Below are 23,032 nucleotides of genomic sequence, written 5' to 3' on the forward strand. Positions count from 1 at the left end.
GTTCAAATCACCTTTTAACTGACAAATTTTTAATGTGCACCTCCAATTGAAGTTATGCTTGAAAATACACAAGTTTTACGCAACAAGGAATCATAACAGGTACTTATATTTTTTATACTGTGCAGAAAATCCACAACTTCCCTAGATTTGTTAGCTGGTTACTGGAGAAGTGTCTATAATTTTAGCTTAAATTCTCTTTCAACTGACAATTTTTTAACGTGAACTTCCATTTGAAGTGGTGTTTGAAAATACACAAGTTTTGCACAGCAGGGAATTATAACAGATGAAAGAACCCATTGAGTACTACTGTTCATGGTATGCTCACAACCAAGTTACCTCAAGCGGGTCTGAATGACGATTATTTTCTCTCTTGCAAACCACTGACCATCACAGTCAAGCCTTTGTCACACACGCACAAATCATGACACCTAAAGAATGGTGTCACTGTAGCCACTGCCAGAACAGATTTGGGATCCTGTTTGGCTAACATTGTTAAACCTTTCACTATACAAGTTTAGCAAGGGAAGCTTACAGATTATACACTTGGTTGTTTGGTCAAAGCTCTGCAACTGGGCAGACTTTACAGTGACTAAACAAGATAACTCTCTACCATTCCAGTCGTGTCAAAAGGTGTGCACCTTTCCTCTTTAGGGGTAATGATTGTTTTTGATCTAGATAGTTCTGTTATCTGAAATTTTTTGGTTTTTCATATTTGGGTAATTTGTTCTTTTAATTTTGCTTGTCGATAATAACAGAAGAAGTAGAAGAAGAAGAAGAATACATCATGCACTGTGAGTCTTTCATTTCTCTCATCTTCCTTTATGTTACTATAAAAATCAAAAACGTTAAATCCACATTGCGGTATCAGCTGGTGACAAATCCTTTAAAAAAAGAGAAAATACATTCACAGCTAGTTTAGCCACAACACCTACAAAAATCAAGTTGTTCTCAGATGCTACAAGCCACACCAATGACGAAATAGTTTGAGAACGAATAAGTTGATTTAATAACCTTTTTGTTCAGAGCAGAAAATTCTAAACAGAAAACTTACTCTAACAAAAATAAAAATGAAAGGTAATGACAAAGGAAAACACAAGACTCTTATAAAAGTTTTTATGTATGAATACACAATAAATGGAATACATTTCACCAAAGACAAAGAACAAAAACAGGTCTTAGTTGAAGTACACTTACATGACACAGATATTGTAGCCGAGGTACAGCCTCGTGTACTTCAGGAGCTCCCGTTGATGGCAAGACCGATTCTATCGTGTGCCTTAAACAACAACTATCACAATTTGTTCCTGACAGATGTCAAAACTTGGCAACTGTCTCCTTTGCTTTGTCACCATTAGTGTACATACTAAGTAGGGGTATGTGGATGTCAAAGTGTGTGTGTGTTATCATTATTCTGTTTTTGTTAATACCAGCTATGAGCACCATATGCAAGAGCTGTCTGTTGTACTATTCCACAGAGATTAAGTGGATGGATCATATAGTAAAGACTTCCTCAACTGCGATCTGCTATGTTTCATATAAGATCACCGTTCAAATCTACTGATTTTCAATTTGAAAATGACATACGTAACAAAATCCGAGTGTCAAAATCTTAGGCCTTTTTCAAAGAAAACCACATGAAGAATCATTGCAGCAATCTCTGTTGCCACCACAGAGTTAATATTGGTAAGTATGAAACAAATTTATCCAAAATATGCATTCCTTACTGAAAGTACTTTGACGTTCCTTGTTCCAATATCCTGAATTCTTTAATACGACAGATTCTTCAAATGATTTCTCTACTTAAGAAACTTCATGACTCACACAATGTCTAAATCCCTCAAAAGCTTACCAATATGAATGATTTGCCTGCACGACAACAATGTTACAGTTCACCTCAAAACGATAAGTAACAGAAGAAACAAAATGTGTCATCTATCACTACATACAACCTATTCAAGTTAACTCATGAAATGCATGATCAACCGACTCCTGTCCCCAAAAAGGGGAATAACTTTTTTTTTTTATGGAACAGGCATAGGAGGAGGATGACAGATAGGAAGCAAAGCATAAGATGGGGAAATGAGAAAACGAAAAATAGTCAGATTTCACAGCTTTTGCCCCTAGAGGCTTGAGTATGAAATTAAAGTCTCCATATTACTAACCAATCATAACACTGTTCATCAAATTAATTGTCACATGAATTCAGAAAGCACAGATGAATTTCACCTGAAACAGAATTTTTTAAATTTGTAGGTTTCAGCAGGCCTGTTTCTGTCATAGCATATTTCAGTCTCTTTTCATGTATAATACTGAAAAACTATTAAAACAAAGTCTTAAGGCTAATATACAACACTATTAAGCAAAGCCTATTTTGAACATAAGGTAATATCCTTTTGTAATAGTCGAGTTAATGAATAAAAGATCCTTTCTGTAGTGCTTTGGTTCAACAACACACTGACCACAATGAACAGAGAAGTTTATAACAACTGAGGACAACATTTCTCTTCCACTGCAGTAGCCTGACCTCTACTATGTAGGACAAACTTGAGGTGGAATAATTCCATAATGCACTTAGTTCTACAACGGATTTCTTTATTAGCAATACTGAAACTCTTAAATTCATAAGGTTTTACATAAAGAATCATGTTTCACAAGAGTGTCCGAATGAATATCTAAATTAATAAAGTTCATTCTTAGTAAAATTTCACTGTGCTATGGCAACGACAATAGATAAAGTAATCCCTAGGCAAAAACATCGTACCTTCAAAGCATTCAGCTATTGTCTGAGTCATGAGATGAGATAAACCTCCCAATCCTAATTCATAGGCATTTTGCCCATGTTAGAAGCTTTTAACAACCACCTTGAACTTCATAAATCAACTCTAACCATTAAAAAATAACATGAACAGCAGTAAACAAAAATAAAAAAAGTATTTAAATGCTCATTAGAGTTCATTTTACATAGAAAATATTTAACTACCTATCTCCATCACTTGTGGAAATGACCAATCACATCACTTGCAATGTCTAGGAGACAATTATATTGACAGTATATAATACTGCATATAGCGCTAGTTCAGAGAATAATGACTTAAAGCAAGAAAAATGACAAACATAAAAAAGAACTTTGAGTTATGTCCATCTACTGCACAATAGTATTCATCACGAATTACCTTTTGCAATTCAGAAAATTTGGCATCTACCAGCCATTGAACTGTAATATGTCATGACTATTGTCACATACAGTTGACATTATGGAATAGCTAACTGTAAACTGACCATGAAAACTGCCAACCAATCAGAATTAGCAAAAATGATCACCAACAAAATGATTGCAGGCAATTTCTTTAATATGGAACTTACAACACGCTTTAATAGCCAGAGATAACCTTCTAATGCTTTGCTGATTTGAAAAGACAAAATTATATGTAAAGTATTTGGCCATAAAAACAAACTTGAGAGGTTTAGGACTAATTTCGTGATTAAAAAACTACAACATTCTATTTACTCTCTTCAGATGATAAGTTGCAATCCATACAAAAAGCAACAAAGAGAGACAAAGAAGATTCAGTTCATGGAGAGGGCTTATGTAAGGGCGAAACATTGCCAAGTTACCCTCATTTGACAATACAATCAATTCCTGGTGAGCGTTAAACATCACTGCACTCCCAAGTTTCTTAGTGCAATCTTTAGTCAGTACATCCAACAAAGGTCTATGGTAGCACCTTACACATAAGACAATTTCATTTAAGGACTGTACTGTTCAACGCAGAAACAAACTATATAACAAGATGATGCATTTTCCTTATGTATATATATACATTAGAAACTCTCTATTCCACTTCGAAGTAACGTAATGCATTGAAAGTGAAAAGACCTGCTTGCTGACTTATTCATGATCAAACGACCAAGATCTTTTCAGTCTGATGAACAGTTTTGAAAAATTAAGATTGAGTGGAAGAGTACCTGGGATGATATTTACACATAAAATCATGATAAATTACTTTTGTAAGTCTGGTATCCAAGATAATTCTTTAGCAAAAACTTAGAAGAGAACGACCGGCTAGTTCTAGTTTCCGCAATGCCATTATCAGGTTAACCCTGGCTATATATGCTGCTTCTTACACCTTAAAAATGTGAACTCATGACAACTGCTTTTAAAATACAATCCCTCAAATTATAACAACCGTAGAGAATAATAACCTTAGCAAATAGGTAAGGCAAAAAATGTGTAACGTTAAAAAATATATGTATTTATGTTGGTCAGAATTTTTCTCTATACCTCAAAAGCAAGGCGGCGCTTGCCACAGTATAGAATGGTTCTCTATGCATGTCAACAGCTTTACATGTAAAAATAACAATCTCTTATAAAATAGGATATCATATCAATGTAATAATTAAGATATATAATACATAAATACAAAAAAAAAAAAAATTCAGAAACTGAGATAATCTGCATAAATCAAGGAATACGACCAAGTGCCGAAGAAGCACCTACCTCTGAAACAACATTGTCGTGAAAAAATTTCAGTATCCTCAATGTTTTACAATAAATAATTTAACACAAGGTCAAGGAAATAGCATAATGTTTTAACAATAACAAGTGCACTGCAGTTAAATGAAAATCTGAATGTCCTCGACAAACTTACACACTTCATACATCTTGTTTTGAAGCAATCATATAAATGATACATTTTTACAAAAAAAAGTACAGTACAGTATTGTCAGTGAAGAGACTTGTTAATTTCTTTAGCTTCATTACCAGTAATTCAGAACAGTAATACTGCACCTTACTTCCTTCACTAATGTTGAACTTGCAGGTTATAGGCTTGTATCATAGGCCTATATGCACTGTACAATGAAACATTTTTAAGTCACTGATATGCAACAAACTTCATGAAGTTTGATGTGCCACTACAATTTGTTCTCCGTATTTCAATTTCACACTGTATCACTTTTTATTGGCCTGTAAATGATTTGGTGCATCAGCAAACACATATTTGAGACGGAAAGCTTCAGCAACTAGGAGGCTGATCTCACTGTCAGACCAGTAAGATGTTGGCAGGTTCTGGAGCAGCAGCATTAGACCCTGAAGATACATGAACTTTTTAAGGATAACTTTCAGGCATAGAAAATTTACAACTTTTGGTCCATACGTTTTGTATGTGGCACAGATTTGAGTCAAACAAGGTACCGTGACAAGCAAAAAGTACTGAAATTCAATTTACTTAATAACCAAGAGCTGTACTTCGAAAGAGATGGACATCCAGAAGTACATTCATCTAATCATCATCATGACCATTCTTTAAATGAGCTTTTTCCCTTTATGGGGTTGGACATAAAATGAGTTCTCTCCACTCTCCTCTGTCCTGTGCACTATCTACCAAATTCCAACAGGTCTAGATCTTCATCTATTCCCCTCATGTGAGAAGTAACAAAAATACAAATCTAGAACCATACCTGGAAGTCTCTCTGAGCCATTAGCTGCTGGGAGAAATGCTTTAGGAAGGCTGCAGCAACATACAACACAAAGTGAGAGAACCCATTAGGCTCCGAGTGCAAGGTGTCCCACAGACGAACAGTACATCCAAGTGGTAGTTCTCTCATTAGTAAGTTGTTGAACCATCGAAAAGAAAACTGGAGGTAGTCGATCTCATGTTTTTCTAGGTGGCGGTGAAGATTGACTGTAAATTAGAAAATATGATAAAAAAACAAACACAAGAACACAATTGGAAAAGCACAATGGATGAAGGATTTCCTAAACTTCTACTCATACAGCAGGGGTTCTTAACTTTTCAATGATTCCAGACCCCCAATGGATTGTCCAAATATGGTCCCATACCCCCTTCACTTGACTGTCGAAATAACATTCTACCCAAGTATAGTATAAATTAATACATTAAATAAAATAAATACCAATACCCAGAGATCGAGTCACATACCCCCAGCATTTGGTTCCCATATCCCCAGTTAAGAACCCCTGTTCTCCAGTTTTGCACTGTAGATGAAAGCTGCAATAATTAACCTATCCAACTGAGTAAGTTAGATGACAGCAATGTTTCTCTCTCAATATTGCAACAGAATATTTTATCTCTATTTAGCAAAAAAAGGAAAATTACAGAAATAAGCTAACAAAAACATTACCTCCAATATTTCCAAATTTATCATGCTTGCTATACATGGTTATCTTGTAACAATGAACCACAATTATTGGATATTCTAAGACAATTGATTGTATGCTATTACATACACTTGGGTATAGCTAACTACTTCACTAATGATGTGGAAGACAGCCAGTACTATAAAGTAATTTACAGAATTGATAATAACACTTAAAAACTACAGAAATTTAGGATTTAAAATGACATTCTCCTTCCAGTTGAAAGACTGCAACACTTTTATAACTTGGACTGTATGGATATACAGTACTTTTGAGGTAAAACCACTTACTATCAATTCTCTTCATTAATTCCCTGAGTTGTTGCACCTTAGTCTGAATTCCTGGTTGGGCAAAGGTGTAGTTATCCTGGATCCCGTCGAGAAGTTTAGACATGCACCAAAAGCTATCTGCTTCCACAATAGCACGATCCTCCTCATTAACTAGTTCTATGTCATACGTGTCCAAATTTTCATCTTGGAAAAAAATAAGCAAGTTGTCCAAATTAAAGTGTGATATGTGACACAATATGTAGCTAACAGTCTCTAATCGTATGACTAGAGAGCAAACTTCATAGTTTTAAGGTCCATTATGTGATAGGCTATGCTGGGTCTTTACAGTTGACTATCTGATATCTGAGCTGGAGACTTTGTCTATCATCTAAATGTTTATTTTTTCAAACATTCAAATGTTACAATGAAGATCACGGCCTTTACTGAATTCATTCTATAGAACTCAAGGCATTCTTAACAAGTACCTACCCTTTGGAACTACTTCATAGAGGAAGACAACAAAGAAGGGTGTTACTAGATCATTAATCCCTTGGACATATCCAGAGGCAGGGTGTCTAATGGCCCAGATATACAAGATTCTTTCAAACATTTCTTGTACAATAGTTTGTTGAAAGAGAGGAACCAGCGGAGACATCCTTGGGATATCTATATGAATCTGAAACGAAGAGAATTTCAAATAACAATACCATGTGGTAAACACTATAACTTTCACTCATCTCCCCCAAGCATCCTCATAAAACTTCCAGATTTACAAACTTCATCTCTTTCAGAAACCAATTACATGTCACCTAAGGATACCCTTTATCATCACTGTTCTTCAACAGACTCAAGTCGCAAATGGTTTTATTTGTGATTTCTCCTTTAAATATAGAAATGTCTTTCATTAAAAATGATGTTTTTAAAACAAAAAATTTTTTTACACAAACCCATCAGTCATATAGAGCCTTTATGAACAATCCCTGGATACATAAAGTCTCGTCTTGTAGATAGAAGCAGCAAAACAGCAGAGAGCTACCATTTACAGACATGCACCTTCAACTTGTCAGTAGGTAATAACTATCATCCTTATTGTTCTGGTAGCTGGATGTGACACAGAGACAACGAAGAGTTGGGAGGCAGGGCCTTCATACATGGCTGATGGGTTTGTTTGAAAAACAGCTTTGCTAAGGAAATGGTCTATACAGTACCGAGTGCAACAACGTATTCTGACAAAACGTAAGGAATGCTAACCTGTCTAAATGTATCTTGATGTATGTCTTCATGTCTAGTCTCATAATACTGTTTAACAAAACTCCAGTATTCTTCACGTTTTCGTTTCAATGTTTCTTCTCGTCGTTCAACGTTAGCAGGAAGATAACCCTGGGAGGTTAAAAAGTCAGCAATTAATATTTTCTTTACAATCTAGTTTATAACAGCTATTCAAGTTTTGAAATTACTTTTCTTTGAGTCAGAGCTGAATTAATTTGAAAAATCTTTGGTTATTTAAGCTATGCATCTTTAGTAGCAGAGAAAATAAACAGCAATTCCACCTGACATGTTTCCACTTTTGAATATGGAAGTGATAAAAACGGTACTCTAATAATGTGATGCGTTCACTGAAACTTGCCAAAATAGTTGAAGAGAAGCCATCGAAATTCACATAATTTTGAATATTACAGTATATATGAATAGAATGGAATAGAACAGGGTATAGAATTTAGGCCAAAGGCCAAGCACTGGGGCCTATGAGGTCATTCAATGCTGAAACAGAAATTGAGAGGAAACTGGTATGAAAGGTGTGACAGGGGTACAACCTTGCAGTTGCACTATGAATCAATTGTTAGGAGAGGGTGAAAAGTAAGTTGGAAGAAAGAGAATATGAATGGAGGTACAGTGTAAGGAATGAAAGGGGTTGCAGTGAGGGGCCTAAGGAAGGAACACTGTAAAAATGTTAAGTAATGCCTACAGTGCACCACTTAAGGTGCAATGATGGCAACACCTCCATACAGGGAATCATATGAATAAACAAAATAAGGAAAACAATCGAGTAACTCACATTCAGGAGCCTCCACGATATAGCACGGACAGAGGGTGGTATGCCCGACCAGGAAAGTTCTCGTAATTCAGGAAGGTTGATGTTACTACTCGCAATTAGTTCTAGAAATTTGTCTTGTTTTGCTACGTCTCTTTCACTACCTGGAAAATTTGATGACAAACATCATTAAAGACCAGGATACGCAGACATGATACTTTTCAATATTTCTCCTTGTTATAAACAAGGAACTACAGTACATATATTCTCATAACCAAAATATACATTTTCAAAACATGAGATCAAATTTATTGGAATTCCTTACATCTGTTTTTTATTTAATAAAATGTATATAACTGAGGATTACAGAATATCTTAAACTTTGCCTAATCATTGCTGAAGCTCATTTAAATCACTCTGGCTTATTAATGGCCAAGAAAAGAAGTGACTGGAATTACTTTACTTCAACATAATACAAAATTCGGTATCACTTTTCATAACACGCTGCAGCCTTCTGAAAGAAAACAAATCTTAAGAGCCACAGGGAATCTATTATTTTAAATCTATTAAAAATAATTACTGTACATATGTCTCTTTGGATGACAATTATAAATTATGTTCCTTTTTATCAAAAAAAAAAAAAAAAAAAATGGGTGATGGACAACCTATACCACCCCAATACCAAGAAAACATGGCAACTACTATTACTTGGAGTTTGCAGAAATGTAAAATCTAAAAATACCAAATGACACTAAACTAAAGCACAACAATATGGCAAACAATAGTTGCCTCAGCTAACTATGGTACTCCAGAAACCAGTAACCTACAAGAACTGCCTTAGTTTCAAATGTCATCTAAGTAAGAACAAATCTTCCTATGTTCAAGTGTTTCAAAAAGGGAACTGTAATTCTATACATAATAAAACTGAAAATTTTTAACAATTACCAAGTATTGACCACTTTTGAATGAAATCAATGAAATTGTCCTAACTAGAATGTGTTCCTAATTTTTAACTGTTACATTGAAAATACACATTCATATATGTATATTAAAATTTCTTGTCAGTTATGTACAATAATGTAGCCCTGGCATTAACTGTTTTAAAGACATGAACAATATATATATATATATATATATATATATATATATATATATATATATATATATATATATATATATATATATATATATATATATATATATATATATATATATATATATATATATATATAATATACATATATACAATATATATATATATATATATATATATATATATATATATATATATATATATATATATATATATATATATATATATATATATATATATATATATATATATATATATATATATATATATAATCTTCAGACCTGCAAGTGTTGAAGGCAGTACCGTACAAGCAAACATGACCTTACTTTCAAAGTACTGTATTGTAGCATTCAAAGCATCATCTTTAACTAGATAGGATATACTAGAGCAATCCACAGCCAATAATAAAATGTGAAGGAAAATTATGAAATATCAGTGCAGATAAAAGGAATTCCAACGTGACAAAGAAGTTAGCATGTTTACTCTGCTACCACAAATTTTTACACGAGAAAAGTTTAGAACAGCTAAGACACATTACCAAGTGCTGTAATTGTGATTGATGCATTTATGCAAACACGCTGCCTAAACTTACAAAATATTCTTTTTATCCCAGCAGGGTAATTCTGGTCTTAAATCTATCCTATTAACTCATTAGCGAATGATTTGTTCAGTTATTCTAGATGTAGTGATAAGTACCCAAACGAAAATCAAGATGATACAGTATCATATTCTTGTTACTCAAATATGAACATAAGCAATACAAGTACAGTATTGAACAGCAGCAATTCAATTTTACTGATGATTTTTTATATGTAACAAATGAAAATTTGTATTATTTTTTCTTTATAGTTTAAAAATATTTGAATCATTAAAACATTGTGCTTCGGTAAATTGAGACGTATATACCAAAAAGGAATTCTAACTAAATCTTCTGAAATTTTCAGTATCATTCAAGTATTGTGCATAGTACTCTATGTACACTGGTTTAAAGCTAGCACAATACATTAGTAAGCGCTAGTACTATTCAGCCTACAAAATACCCACTACTAACGGCAGCATTCTTATCCTTTGTTATCATAAATTAATGACAATTCAATAAGAGAAGCATCTGAAAATCTTCATTACTGTTTAATTACCCAGGGAGAAAAAGAATGAAAATTGTAGAGCACTTCCAAATTTTTAAACGTACTTTTCACTTTTGTTAAAACTACGTGCCAAGCAACTGCATTATTACTGTCAATACATATACCCCAAGTGTGCAAAATTCAAGAATCACAATTACAAAACAGCAACGACCACTACACTATTCTCTACGTGGGAGAGAATTTGACTCTTTTGACAGTATGAGGCGATATGAAAGAGGGACAGAAAGTGAACACTGACAGTGCATAAGTGTACGTGAACAGGGGAAGAGAGAGATTCAGGTAAGTGTCAACTGGAAGGTGAAGAAGCACGATGTTAAAACTTTTTACCCGAAGCACTGATGACAGGGGTCCTATGAGTTGCTGCAGAAGGATCTAATCTGGACAGAGGAAGCATCCCCTCTACTGTTTGCCGGGAAATGTAACATCCACAGAATCACAATTAGACATGATGGCAGATGCAATGGAAAGGCAAAATGCAACCCATACTCAGTGACGTTAACCCCTACAAGTCATCGTAATCACATTCATCAATTTAAGGATCAAATCATCTAATCTTTGGTTTCTTGTGAAATTTAAAGACTGTACAGTGCTTTGCAAATGATTACATTTCAATGTATGAAAATCATGAGAGCTTTACCAAATGTTTTATATTTTAGCCTAAACACTTTAAAATTTGATAGCTTACACCATAACCTTACATAAAGGAACAAAAGTTTGGTTTTGAACTTGTGAAAATTCTGTTTTATTTTGGGGATTAAATACTATGCTAGGCTTAATTTTTCAGTAAATAATACAGAATATTGCAATACAGTATGTTTATCTGAAGTGAAGGGTGTGACCATCACAGAATTTCAGTTTCAAAATAGAATAACGACATTCTGCAAATTTAGATAATTCTTGGCTACCCAGAATCATGAAGCTTAGTAGAAAGCTTAATAACCTGAATATTCCTGTTGTACCTACTACAGTATACCATTTATTTTCAGCTATCATTTGCGCTGCTGAAAAAAGTTGATATAAAAATAAAAATATATCGAGATGAGATCTCCTGTTCTCTTTAATTACCATCAACATAATACTGCACTAAAAAACTGGATGGTTATAAAATTATAAATTACGGAGACAAATATCTGGGTGGAACAATTTTCATCCACAATTACACATCATATCACAGCCTTGACAAAGTGCAAATGCTTTGATTATTGATTATTTTAGATAAAATCCTGAATGACATTTACTGACTTACTCTTATATGCTGAGCCTGAAGAACTTTTTAGTTATAATGAGAGGAGAAAACTCGAGAAGAAAAGATATGAAGGTACGACAGTAAAGCAGAAAGAGAGCAAAAATAATGTACAGACAACACAACACAGCTGGTGGGTGCCCAGACAATGCTGAGATACTCTAGGATGTCCCAGTAAGTTGCTTGCATGTGAGCAAACACACTCAACTGATGTCAAAATTGACAAAGCCAACCATTTAATTATAACCAGTACAGAGAATGTCACACTGTACAAAACACACATTAAATAAATGGCAACATGATTCCACCTTTACCATAACAATCACATAATCATACAACACAACCCACTGCTTAACTTGTGGCTTTCTTTGCACCCGCAAAGATGGTTAGAATGGAATGATTTTCATCATTCATCTTCATAAGGAACTTCTAAAAGGAGCAGCACTTATGAAATCAAACTGAAATAAAGTTACATAGAAACTGCCCCAATTACTGTATGGTCAAATTCTTAATTGCATTGTCACTGCCCATGAAGCTATCTTCATAGAAGTTCAAAAGAACTCTGTTTGGTTAACAAACTAAATCACCATCAATGACATTTTACATTGAATGGAGAGTCTTTCTCTAAACTAGCTGATCCTCAAGCTAAGGCAATGCCTTTCACTTACATTTCCAGATACTGTAATTTAAGGAAATGTTGTTGTTACAAAAGATGTAATGCGTGAAGACAAAGGTGTACTATAAAGATACTCCCCTAGATGAAGACTGACACAATGAAGAGGTTTTTTAGGGAGTAGTACCTGATCATGGCAAACAAGGAGGATTACGTTTTAGGAACAATCAATGTGCTGCCAGTCCCAGGGGGCACTTTAATCATCAGGAGTCTTTGAATTTCCAGATATCCAAAGCTTCAGAAAGAATCCCTGGTTACTACTTCTGTAAGGAACCTGCCATCTGCAAAATATCATAATATCCACAGACAGCATGATAAGTAGCAATGAAGACAGTTTACTGACCTACGGCAGAAAAAATCACCAAAGCCAAATCTGGCCCAGATAACAAGCCTATCTCTTACTGAGACGCTGATGACAGAATCCAAAATAGAAAGAAGGCAGAGACGTTCTGTACAATTAAGTGTACAATGTAGCCTATGAAACAACAGCAGCACAAAGCAAGATGTGGAAAATTCACGTACACAAAACCGACATTTGCTTTGTGAGAAAAAGTAGTCAAAACTGAAGGAGAGGAACTGCTGAAGAAAAACAAAGGACTGTAATAAAACTTTTGACATTTTTATGTCCTCCACTGTTATGGGATTCATTTGAAAAGAGGAAAATGATTTACTCTAGAGCTTCTTCAACAGTAAACGTCGTGTCAAACTTGTCAGCAATAACTGTAAAGTTCCTCAGTTGCATAGGATGTTATTAATTAAATCTCTGAACTTGTAGTCTCCACGAAATAAGTTTTGAATTAAGAAAACAAAAAAAAATAATAACCCATTACATAGGAGAGAGAGAGAGAGAGAGAGAGAGAGAGAGAGAGGTAGGTCACTGAATTTTCCTATTCGTTTTCTGAACAATACAGACATCTATTTCAAAATCAAAAGTTACTGTCTGCCATTTCATCTAAGATTAGGAATACGTATGGAGATTAATAAAATCAAAAGAGAATCCAGTGGGCAAAATCACCATACAAGCAATATACAGTTCTCTGAACATTTAAAAAATAAGAGGATTTTCTCTCATGGTAACCAATGAATGACTTGTGCAAAAAACCAAGAAGTGGAAATCATCTAAACTAAACTATCAGGAGTTGGAAAAGTAGTACAATAGTAGTAGTAGTAAGTCAATCCACACTGCATTAGGATCTCACTAGTTGTCACCATACATGATATAACAGCTGTGGAAGTGTGAGTGTTGTTGACGGTGCTATGGGAGGTCGTGACGGTTTCAGTGCTCTCGGCTGAGACGAGGGCAGGCGGTATTTGTGTGTGGAGTTCCGCTATAGTGGTGGTGTTGGTCCCCAGCTGGCCGGATCGATGACTGTTGATAACGCTGAGTGCTGCTGACTGAACCATTCGATTGGATATTTTTACATCTGGAATTGACAATCATCAAAGACACTGTAGAACACAAGTAAAAAAACCAGTGTACAAAAATGTAAAATTAGTGTCTTCTTAATAATATGTAAATATTCATGATGAAATCTATTATTTACATACTTGAAAACTGTTAAAGATAGCTCACATCTCACTTCTTGGTACGGGGATATAACCTATCTTTACAGTAGGTGTGATTCATCCCAAACAGTAAAACATTTTTCAAACAAATAATATTAGATGTACATAACCGGGGATTCCTATACAATAGCGCTGGTGATATAAGACTTACTTAATATAACTATGTGTGAAATCTAACCTGATATGACACAGAATTCATCATCTCCACAATCCCATGCATCATTCACAGACTCTTGGTAATCTTGGAAACTATCACCCGACTCTTGCTTTTTTGGTCCGCCATCTTTTCTCGGACTCGACCTGCATAAAAAATGGTGGTGTCACTGACAAGCTATCAAGTGTTCCTATACACAGAGAGATAATTAATCAATGAAAAGAAAAACTTAACGCCAGAACACTAGCCATTTGTAAGTAACACTGACAGGCATAATATATTGTATACAGTACATCCTTGAACTACTGAGGATGATGAAGACAAACACATATATAATCTGCAAAATAATTGGTGCCAGGGCCCTTTGATATTATCTAACAAGTGCCTTATACATTTCTACCTGAAATAAAAGTTTTTAATTAATAAATTCTAGTACGAATCAGAACATCACACATTTAGTATAACAGTTTGACGAGGTTTTTATGCCTAATCTGCTTATTGGCAGCTTTAAACTCACTTACACAACTAATGAGCTTGGCAAACAGTACGTAACACATAATTACAGTATCAGCAGTGGTTGTTGGTTAATTGTAAGTACTGATCAGGTATTATTAAGAAGCATTTAGTGTTGACAAAGACATACCAGTAACTATTATCATCAGCGAGCTTGCATGTACACTAGCTTACATCTCAGGCAAGGTGTAATAATTATATTTCTATAAACCTTAAAATATCTGCTGCTGATTCCCTGTCGTATGAGACATGCGTTAAACCAAGACATAAGTCAACAGACTTTCGAGTTAATCGCTGATCTTGTATGATTACCAGCTCATCACATAATTATGCCTCAAATTTCTTCTCTACCATCTCTTCAAGAATATCAAAGTATCATTTTACTTAAAATAATTCAAAGCTTAAGAATGAACATGAGTCACTGCTCTTAGTTTTTATCTAAGGCCGGTCCATTTTAAAAATGCATATTCACATCATCACGAACATTTCCACCTCAGCTTTTCCTTTCATAGGGTCAGGCATGAAATGAGTTCTTTCCATTGCTCTCTGCCCTGTACTCTCTGTCCGAATTCCAATCAGGTCTAGGTCTTCGCCTATGAATTCCGGGGACTTCCTACATTTTTTCCTTCCTTCTACAGTCCTTCCTTATCAACTGCTTTTCTGACAAACTGTTCTTTAGACTTTCTCATTACAATCTATTATCCAGCCTCTGGACACAATTTCTCTCACTCGCTTCTTCATCTGCAACATAATCTCAAAAACTTTTTTTGTCGGTGACATGTTTCAGATGCATAGAGTAGTACAGGATATGTGTGCCAATCAAATATTTTTTTTTTTTGATACATTTTGGGGTACAAATATCTCCATCTCCACCTATATTTTGCAATCCTTTGCACTTCTTGTGGCATCATCCTTTACAGTAGACAATAATGAGTTCTTCCATGACTGCCAGGGTCTGAGTCCTTCTGGTTATGCATGTGGTCAAGATCCCATGTCCCAGACAGCTTGCCAGTCTCGACACTGCTACTGATGGGGTTTTGGGACCTGAGCATCTATACAGTTGTGATCCCATGAGTCTGTGTTAAGTTTGCATGTTGGAACTGGAATATAAAATCTAGGCCAAAGGCCAAGCACTGGGACCTATGAGGTCATTTAGTGCTGAATGGGAAACTGAGAGTGAAGAAGGTTTGAAAGGTGTCACAGGAGGAAAATCTCACAGTTGCATTATGAAACAATTGTTAGGAGAGGGTGGAAAGCAAGAAGGGGGAAAAAAATGAGAGCAAACATAAAAGGAATAAAAGGGGTTGCAGCTAGGGGCCAAAAGGATGCTGCAAAGAACCTTGAGTAATGTCTAAAGTGCAGCGCGTGAGGTGCACTGATGTCACTACCCCCATACGGGGTACTGCTGTGGTTGTAGGACCAAGCATCTGCATGGTTGTGGTAACTAGCAACATAGCAGCAGTATCCTGGGCTCCTGTAGTCAGCTTGCTAGTCTGCGGATTGCTACAGTTGCGGGCCTCAGGTGAACCTGCCTTCTTTCTCATGCTGGTACCAAGTCCAGTGCTTGGATCATCCTTTGAGGATGAAGAGGCCGCTGGGTATTATCATCATTATTACTTCTGCTGGAGAGACCAGGTATTCTTTCTAAATGCTCCAATAAAGCTTGATACTTGGTTACTCATTACAGTATTAACCTCGACCTATGTCATCTTTCCATCCAGGAAACGTGACTAGAGTCTGGAAGTAAGTCACTGCGCCTGGGTTGAAGCAGTGGAGGTGGTGCAATGAGATTCAAATTAGTCAAGTGTTGCAAGCACAGCTGCATGTGTTCCTCTTGGCAAATGAACAGATATTGCTTCACATAACTAACGTCTGAAATGAGGATGCTGAAAAGTTCGGGGCATGGAGCTGGTCATCCTACTACAAAATCATAAGAAAAATGGCGGTCCTAACACGCCACAGATGCATGTGAACCTTGAGTAGCCTGGAAAGTTGAGGCTATAGATTCCCAAGCAAAAGAAAGGGGTATAACAGGGCACAACTCTCTGCAAGATCTAGTAGAGTAACAACTAAAAAGTCCAGTCATGGCATGCACTGCAAGTGAGGTCGGGAAAGCACACCTGTCTGTAACACCTGCTACAGAACTGATGAGGGTCCCTGTCGAGTTTAGACACATAAGTGTGGCAATCAGTTCGCTAACTACTTGTTACATAATAAATTTAAACAGCCGCCTAACATATCAACACCAAATACTGAAATTTCTATAAAAAGACATGAAACATACTAGAACCATCACTAACTGCTGACAGGGTAGTGTACTCTCAATTCTAACAATCAGCCAATAAAGACATTTTTTCTGGCAAATTTGATCTAACTATCATGGAGTTCAATTAAATTACTTATCATACAAATAATAATAAAAGTATGACGTACAAATAGTGTGATTCAGTGAGATTAAAGAATGTTAATGAATTTATACTATAGTCAATCGGTAATGAAAAATGGAACCTGGGAAATTCTACAAAGCTGTTGTCAGCAAGGAAGACATGAGAAGCAGTGTGTGGAACTTCAACCATACTTCTCCTGTCTGTTACATAAAAGACTGCAATGTCTGGAGCATTTGAAGACCAGAAACATGAGCTATATATAAGTGAGGAGTTTGTGATTAACAAAAACTCAGGGATACTGAAATTTTCACATCATTGAGGGTCTTACCTCTCGAGAACCAACAGTCAAAAAAGTGTTATATCTACAGTTTGCTAGCTTTCTTTGGCCATCCAAGACTGGTTAGGTGTGAGATCATATGCAACGCTCGAACTCTCATACTCTGACAGTAGAAATCAAACGCTAACTCATTTTTATCTCTGCTAGACTATGTGTTCTTATGATCATATTTATCCCAAGCTATCTTGGAGCCAGAAAAGCATTCATTGCACAACCTTTCTGTGCAACCAATGCCCCAGTATTGCTGATACAGCAAATAAGACTAGCTCAAAAGATAGCCTGAACTTACCACATTGTTTATTTTCAAACCTACAGGAAATATGCTTCATACATTGCAAATACAAAAGGATATGTATTGACACAAGAAATAATAATACTAGAAGCGTATGCAGAGAAATACATACAAAAAACCTTACAGTCAGCAACACCTAGTCAACCACATTTAATGAAATGGAATACTGAACACTAACCCAGAATTACCAATAACCATAAACAAATCTGTTGAAGGGTTATCATACTAATACTTGCCAAAAAGTGCATTCCACCATGATACTTGCCCAAAGGCTGCTTTTCCATAATACCTGCCCAAGTGGCATATCTGTCCTGAGAGCAACAGCTGGCATCGAAGGTTTACTTACACCTGCTGGTGTCAAACTCTGTCAAACTCTACTATTAACAATGACATAATGAAGAGGTCAAGTCCATTGTATCACCTGTGTTACCTGATACTCGACGGACAAAACTGAAGATTATAGAGTGGTGATGTGGAAAATGGAAAAAGATGAGCACATGCAATAACAAGGTGTTTTTGAGCATTAACAATGCCCCATCTTTCAGCAAACTGTCGCGCATTGAGTGGTGTGCATAAGTAAAATGAGTGATTTGTTTGTTGTTAGAACTGTATGATTTCTTCAATAACTCACAGCAGTCGTTGTTATGTCAGTAGGTTAAAAGCCTCTGGCAAAGGGGAGCTGTGTGGACTGGCTGATTACAAATTCTCCCAACTCTAAAGAAACGTTTCCGAGACTGTACTCTTAACAAGTTTCTCATCTTTATTCAAGCAATCTGCATAGTTTTCTCACTTTTATATCCCAATAGTTAATTTCCACCCGATATTTTGCCAAGAACCCTGCGGCAGTCACCTCAAAATAAGAGAAGTCTTGATTTTTATCTGTGAAAGCTTCATCTGCTCCAAAATCTTACGCATGCCACATAACAAAAGCAAGTCCCACACAAGCACTAAAGACCCTCATTTACAGCTTTTTAACATGCTAAATGGCCATCTACACAAATTAGTATTTGTACAAGTGGAATACACCTACATACCAAACAGGACGATGATAATTTGTGAAAATGTGACACATTCCCGCGGGGAAAAAAAAAAAAATCAATCGACAGAAAGACTAATAAATAAACCTATGTGCCATAATTTTCTGTGCTACCCTGCAGAATAAAATAGAATATAGAATTTAGGCCAAAGGCCAAGCACTGGGACCTATGAGTTCATTTAGTGCTGAAAGGGAAACTGACAGTAAGAAGATCTGAAAGGTGTAACAGGAGGAAAACCTCACGGTTGCATTATGAAACAACTGTTAGAGAGGGTGGAAAGTCAGGCGGAAGAAAGAGAATATGAATGGAGGTACAGTACAAAGAACGAGAGAGGCTGCAGCTAGGGGCCGAAGGGACGCTGCAAAGGCCCTTAAGTAATGCCTACAGTGCACCACATGAGGTGCACTGAATGCACTACCCCCTACGGGGATGCTACCCTGTAAAATCACCAACAGTAGAGATCAACCACAGAAATAAAGACGAACGGGTGTCGGACAGCCTAAGGGGTACATGTTGACCATTAACCATGGCATGTGGTAGCCTCCCACAGAATCGCCCTCACCAACTTTAAAAGCAACTATGTACAGTACATTATTTTAAAATCATATGATGGATAATGCTTCTCCCAAGATGCAATAAAATCTGTGCCAGTCAAAACATGATTCATTTCTGACCTTTCTTGATTACGATACTGCCACTGCACTACATCTCCCAGCAGGTTCACGCTAGATGGTGAAAGTGAAGAGAATCTGTATCAGATGTAGAATAGGGAGTGTATAAAAAAAAAAACAATAAACTCAAGGTGCCTGCTCTTACTAGGAGCGGTAAGCATTATTACCCTACACATTTCATAATACTGTGAGAATAAACAGCAGCAGCAATATTCATATTAACTATGATAAAAAGTCCCTCTACAGAATAGTGTACAGTACATGTCATGTACGCACTCTGAAAAACAAAAAGATTAGACTAGGCCTACAGTACAGAAATGTGTAAACTTCTTTTAAACTAGACCTCAAGTACAGAATAATGTACATTTCTTTTGGGCTAAACCTCAAGTACAGAATAACGTATACTTCTTTTAGACTAGACCTAAAGTACAAACTAATGCATACTTCTTTAAGTTCACTGGTTTCTTGAAGTGTATACAATGCTACATATTGTAGGTAAAGCAAATCTACTATCTGTGCATGTAAGGTAAATGTTAAAGATGATTCTTTTTGACACTTACAATTAACAGAAACCCTGGATTTAAGACAAAACTGTCTTACCTGGGAGAACGGGTGATGGGGGGATGCATGGCACCATAAACAGCTCGCATGCTGTAAAGATAATAAACTTTTGATTTTCACCAGCATAAATAACGCATAAGAATGCTCTTGAACTACTGAAAACAGTTTTACAAATTGTAAATACTACGTTAGATAAGCAGCTTGACACTCACATCCAACACTTGTCTATAAACATGCATCGTCAAAGTCTCAAGTCTAAAAGAAAGGTGTATCTAAAGCCCTTCATTTTATTTGTCTTCACATTTTGATACCTCAGTGCATCTTGATAACCAAACTAAATTCAGTGCAAAGTATTGAGAGTGAAATCCGCTACCAGTGTCCATTAATTTATGCCATATTTTGGCTAATGCATGACGGTTTATAGTAGCATGAAGACCCCTGACACATTTTCATGAACACTGGATGAAACAGAACATATGTTACATAATATGAAGGCTTTCTCTTTGACTGTTTGAGCAGAACAGTCAATCTATTAGTCTAAACTGCATCATCACAAAAACATTTTTGTGTAATCTGACAGAACAGATAAAAAAATTACAATTAAAATTGCAAAATCATGATTTGATCAAAATGTTTAAAAGATGCTGTATTGAAGGAATAGATATCAACTTCATCTTACATGCTCACTTTTGGAGACCTTTCATCTGCCCATTATCGGTTTGTCTGTTGGACCCCTTTTTGTTTGACGAAAATAACCTGGCCTCCAGTGTCACAAGTTGTTTGAAAAGTGCGATTAAAATTTCTTGAATACCATCAAATTTTCTAATCTTTTAATTCTCTGGGCAAGTTTTCTGTGTCCTGAGTGCCACATAGTCAAAGGTCCTTCTTGTCTTAACATTAGCTAATTTAGACCCATTAGCATGGGTGCGACCTTATCACAAGGAGACTTATTTGTAATTTAATTCAAAACATTTTTCAAATGGTCTTCTGTCTTCTTCAGTAAGTAATTCATTAGACTACTATAGTTTCAATTACATGAGTAAACTTTCATGACTTGTAATTATAAGCCAGAATTCCCAAATTGCAATTACAGTAAACCCCCCGTATTCGCGGTCTCACGATTCGCGGATTTCTCTGTGGAACGCATCTACCCGTTATTCACAGAAAATTTGCCCATTCACAGTATTTTTCACTGAGAAATATTCACTAATTACTGTATTTTCATATCATTTTCATGACTAAATGCACTTTTTGTGATAAAACTATTAAAATACTCAAGTATAAACATTTTAGATTTTTTTTTTTGTGTTTGAATTATCAAAATAGGCAGTCCTAAGCATTTTTAGAGGGTTTTGAGTATTTGGGGATTTTAGCTATTCTCGGGGAGGGGTTTATGCATCCCCCGCAAATACAGGGGTTTACTGTAATGGGTATCATTCAATCAGAACTATATTTCTTAGATGGTAGAGTTCTATTTTCACTAAACTTAGTACAAGTTCTTGCATATTAAGGTGACCATCAATTAATACATACCGGTGGTAGGTTTTCATGCTTTGATATGGAATTTTTGAGAAGTTATTTTTAACATTATCAACATCCACCCAGTTTATCCTAATTACAGCTTTCTTTTGAGAAATATTTTTCAGCATTGCTTATAATGAGGTAAAACACTGTAACACCTGCAAAAAATCACACAATTTCCTCTTTGGTAACAAGCTCAGATAATTCAACAGTATTATAATGCATAAACTCTCAGAACACTGCCTCGAGGTAATCTCTTTCAAAAGATTTTACCATGGATAAGCAATGTCTAGTCTGTACTTCAAGAGTCCTAGAGGGCAAATAACTTACAACAACTCAACGGCATCCCGTATTCTTTCTGAAGTTCCTTATAAAATACAGCACTGAGATCCAGTAGTATTATCATTATATAAATTTCCTGTTACTATTGCATTTCAACTGATCATTCATGAAACCATAGAGAACCGCTGAAGGCAGCGAACCCTTCATCTTGAGACACGGAGACATGGATGATAATCTTTCAATTACTTCAACTTAAAATTTAATCTCAGCTTCACAATGTCTGTCTTATCAGCTTTGCCATCTGAATTTAAAAATTAGTCTTCTTTCTTTCACTGAAAAAAATAGGACATGGGTGGGTTGATACAAAATAGTAATGTAGTTTTAACGATGTGATACTAACGATTGGAACTGGAATCTAAAATTTAGGTCAAAAGCCAAACTGGGATCTAGGAGGTCATTTAGTGCTGAAAGGAATATCGAGGGTAAAAAGGTTTCAAAGGTGTAAGGCGAGGAAAACCTTGCAGTTGCACTATGAAACTGTTAGGAGAGGGGTGAAAGGTAAGATGGAAGAAAGATAATGTGAACGGAGGTACTGTAAAAAGAATGAAAGAGGTTGCAGCCAGGGGCCTAAGGGATGTTGCAAAGTACCTCAAGTAATGCCGACAGTGCACCACATGAGGTACACTGACATACCCTCCTATGGAGATACTGTACTAGTGATTAGCTGATGGCACAACTCTAAAAATACATACATATTTTCCCACTAAGCTTTGTCAAAGATAAAATTACAAGGAACAACAGAACTTCAGAGGTACTGACTGAAACCATGCATTGTAATTCCTCAATAAAAAGACACCCCCCAACCATGACAGCATCAATTTAACAGCATCAATTTAACTTAAACTTAGAACCCTGTAAATGTTTTTGTGATATGCTTATCAGATAGGCTATCTTACATTTTTAAAACAAAAATGAATAAAACTGTACTGTTTTATAAACACAATGGAGAAGTTTTATGATAAAGAGATAAATCAATTCTATCTTTATGTCCTCTGCTACTAGGTTAAGAATGTTGTGTTTATCACATTCTGAGAAG

The 23,032-nt window shown here is 35.7% G+C and overlaps 1 protein-coding gene across 13 annotated transcripts in view; it reads right to left on the reverse strand.

Annotated features, from left to right (window-relative positions):
* Positions 1–1,099: 1,099 nt before the first annotated feature.
* The window catches only part of Tbc1d22 (TBC1 domain family member 22), a 57,711-nt gene continuing 35,778 nt past the window's right edge, over positions 1,100–23,032 (reverse strand). For 3 of the 13 annotated variants that reach the window (XM_067110819.1, XM_067110820.1, XM_067110815.1), the window contains 10 exons: positions 20,173–20,223; positions 14,360–14,481; positions 13,830–14,039; positions 11,027–11,101; positions 8,486–8,625; positions 7,681–7,809; positions 6,919–7,105; positions 6,451–6,633; positions 5,461–5,684; positions 1,100–5,089 (listed from right to left, as the gene is read on the reverse strand). In XM_067110819.1, coding sequence (XP_066966920.1) covers positions 4,952–5,089; positions 5,461–5,684; positions 6,451–6,633; positions 6,919–7,105; positions 7,681–7,809; positions 8,486–8,625; positions 11,027–11,101; positions 13,830–14,039; positions 14,360–14,481; positions 20,173–20,222 — 1,458 coding nt within the window. In that variant the 5' untranslated portion in view covers position 20,223 and the 3' untranslated portion in view covers positions 1,100–4,951. Of the gene's footprint in view, positions 5,090–5,460; positions 5,685–6,450; positions 6,634–6,918; positions 7,106–7,680; positions 7,810–8,485; positions 8,626–11,026; positions 11,102–13,829; positions 14,040–14,359; positions 14,482–19,575; positions 19,651–20,172; positions 20,224–23,032 lie in introns of all 13 variants that reach the window. The other 10 variants (XM_067110823.1, XM_067110817.1, XM_067110821.1 and 7 more) reach the window with 7 other exon arrangements.

The sequence above is a fragment of the Macrobrachium rosenbergii genome, chromosome 10 (genome assembly GCF_040412425.1).
Source record: "Macrobrachium rosenbergii isolate ZJJX-2024 chromosome 10, ASM4041242v1, whole genome shotgun sequence".
In the NCBI taxonomy this organism is placed as follows: Eukaryota; Metazoa; Arthropoda; class Malacostraca; order Decapoda; family Palaemonidae; genus Macrobrachium; species Macrobrachium rosenbergii.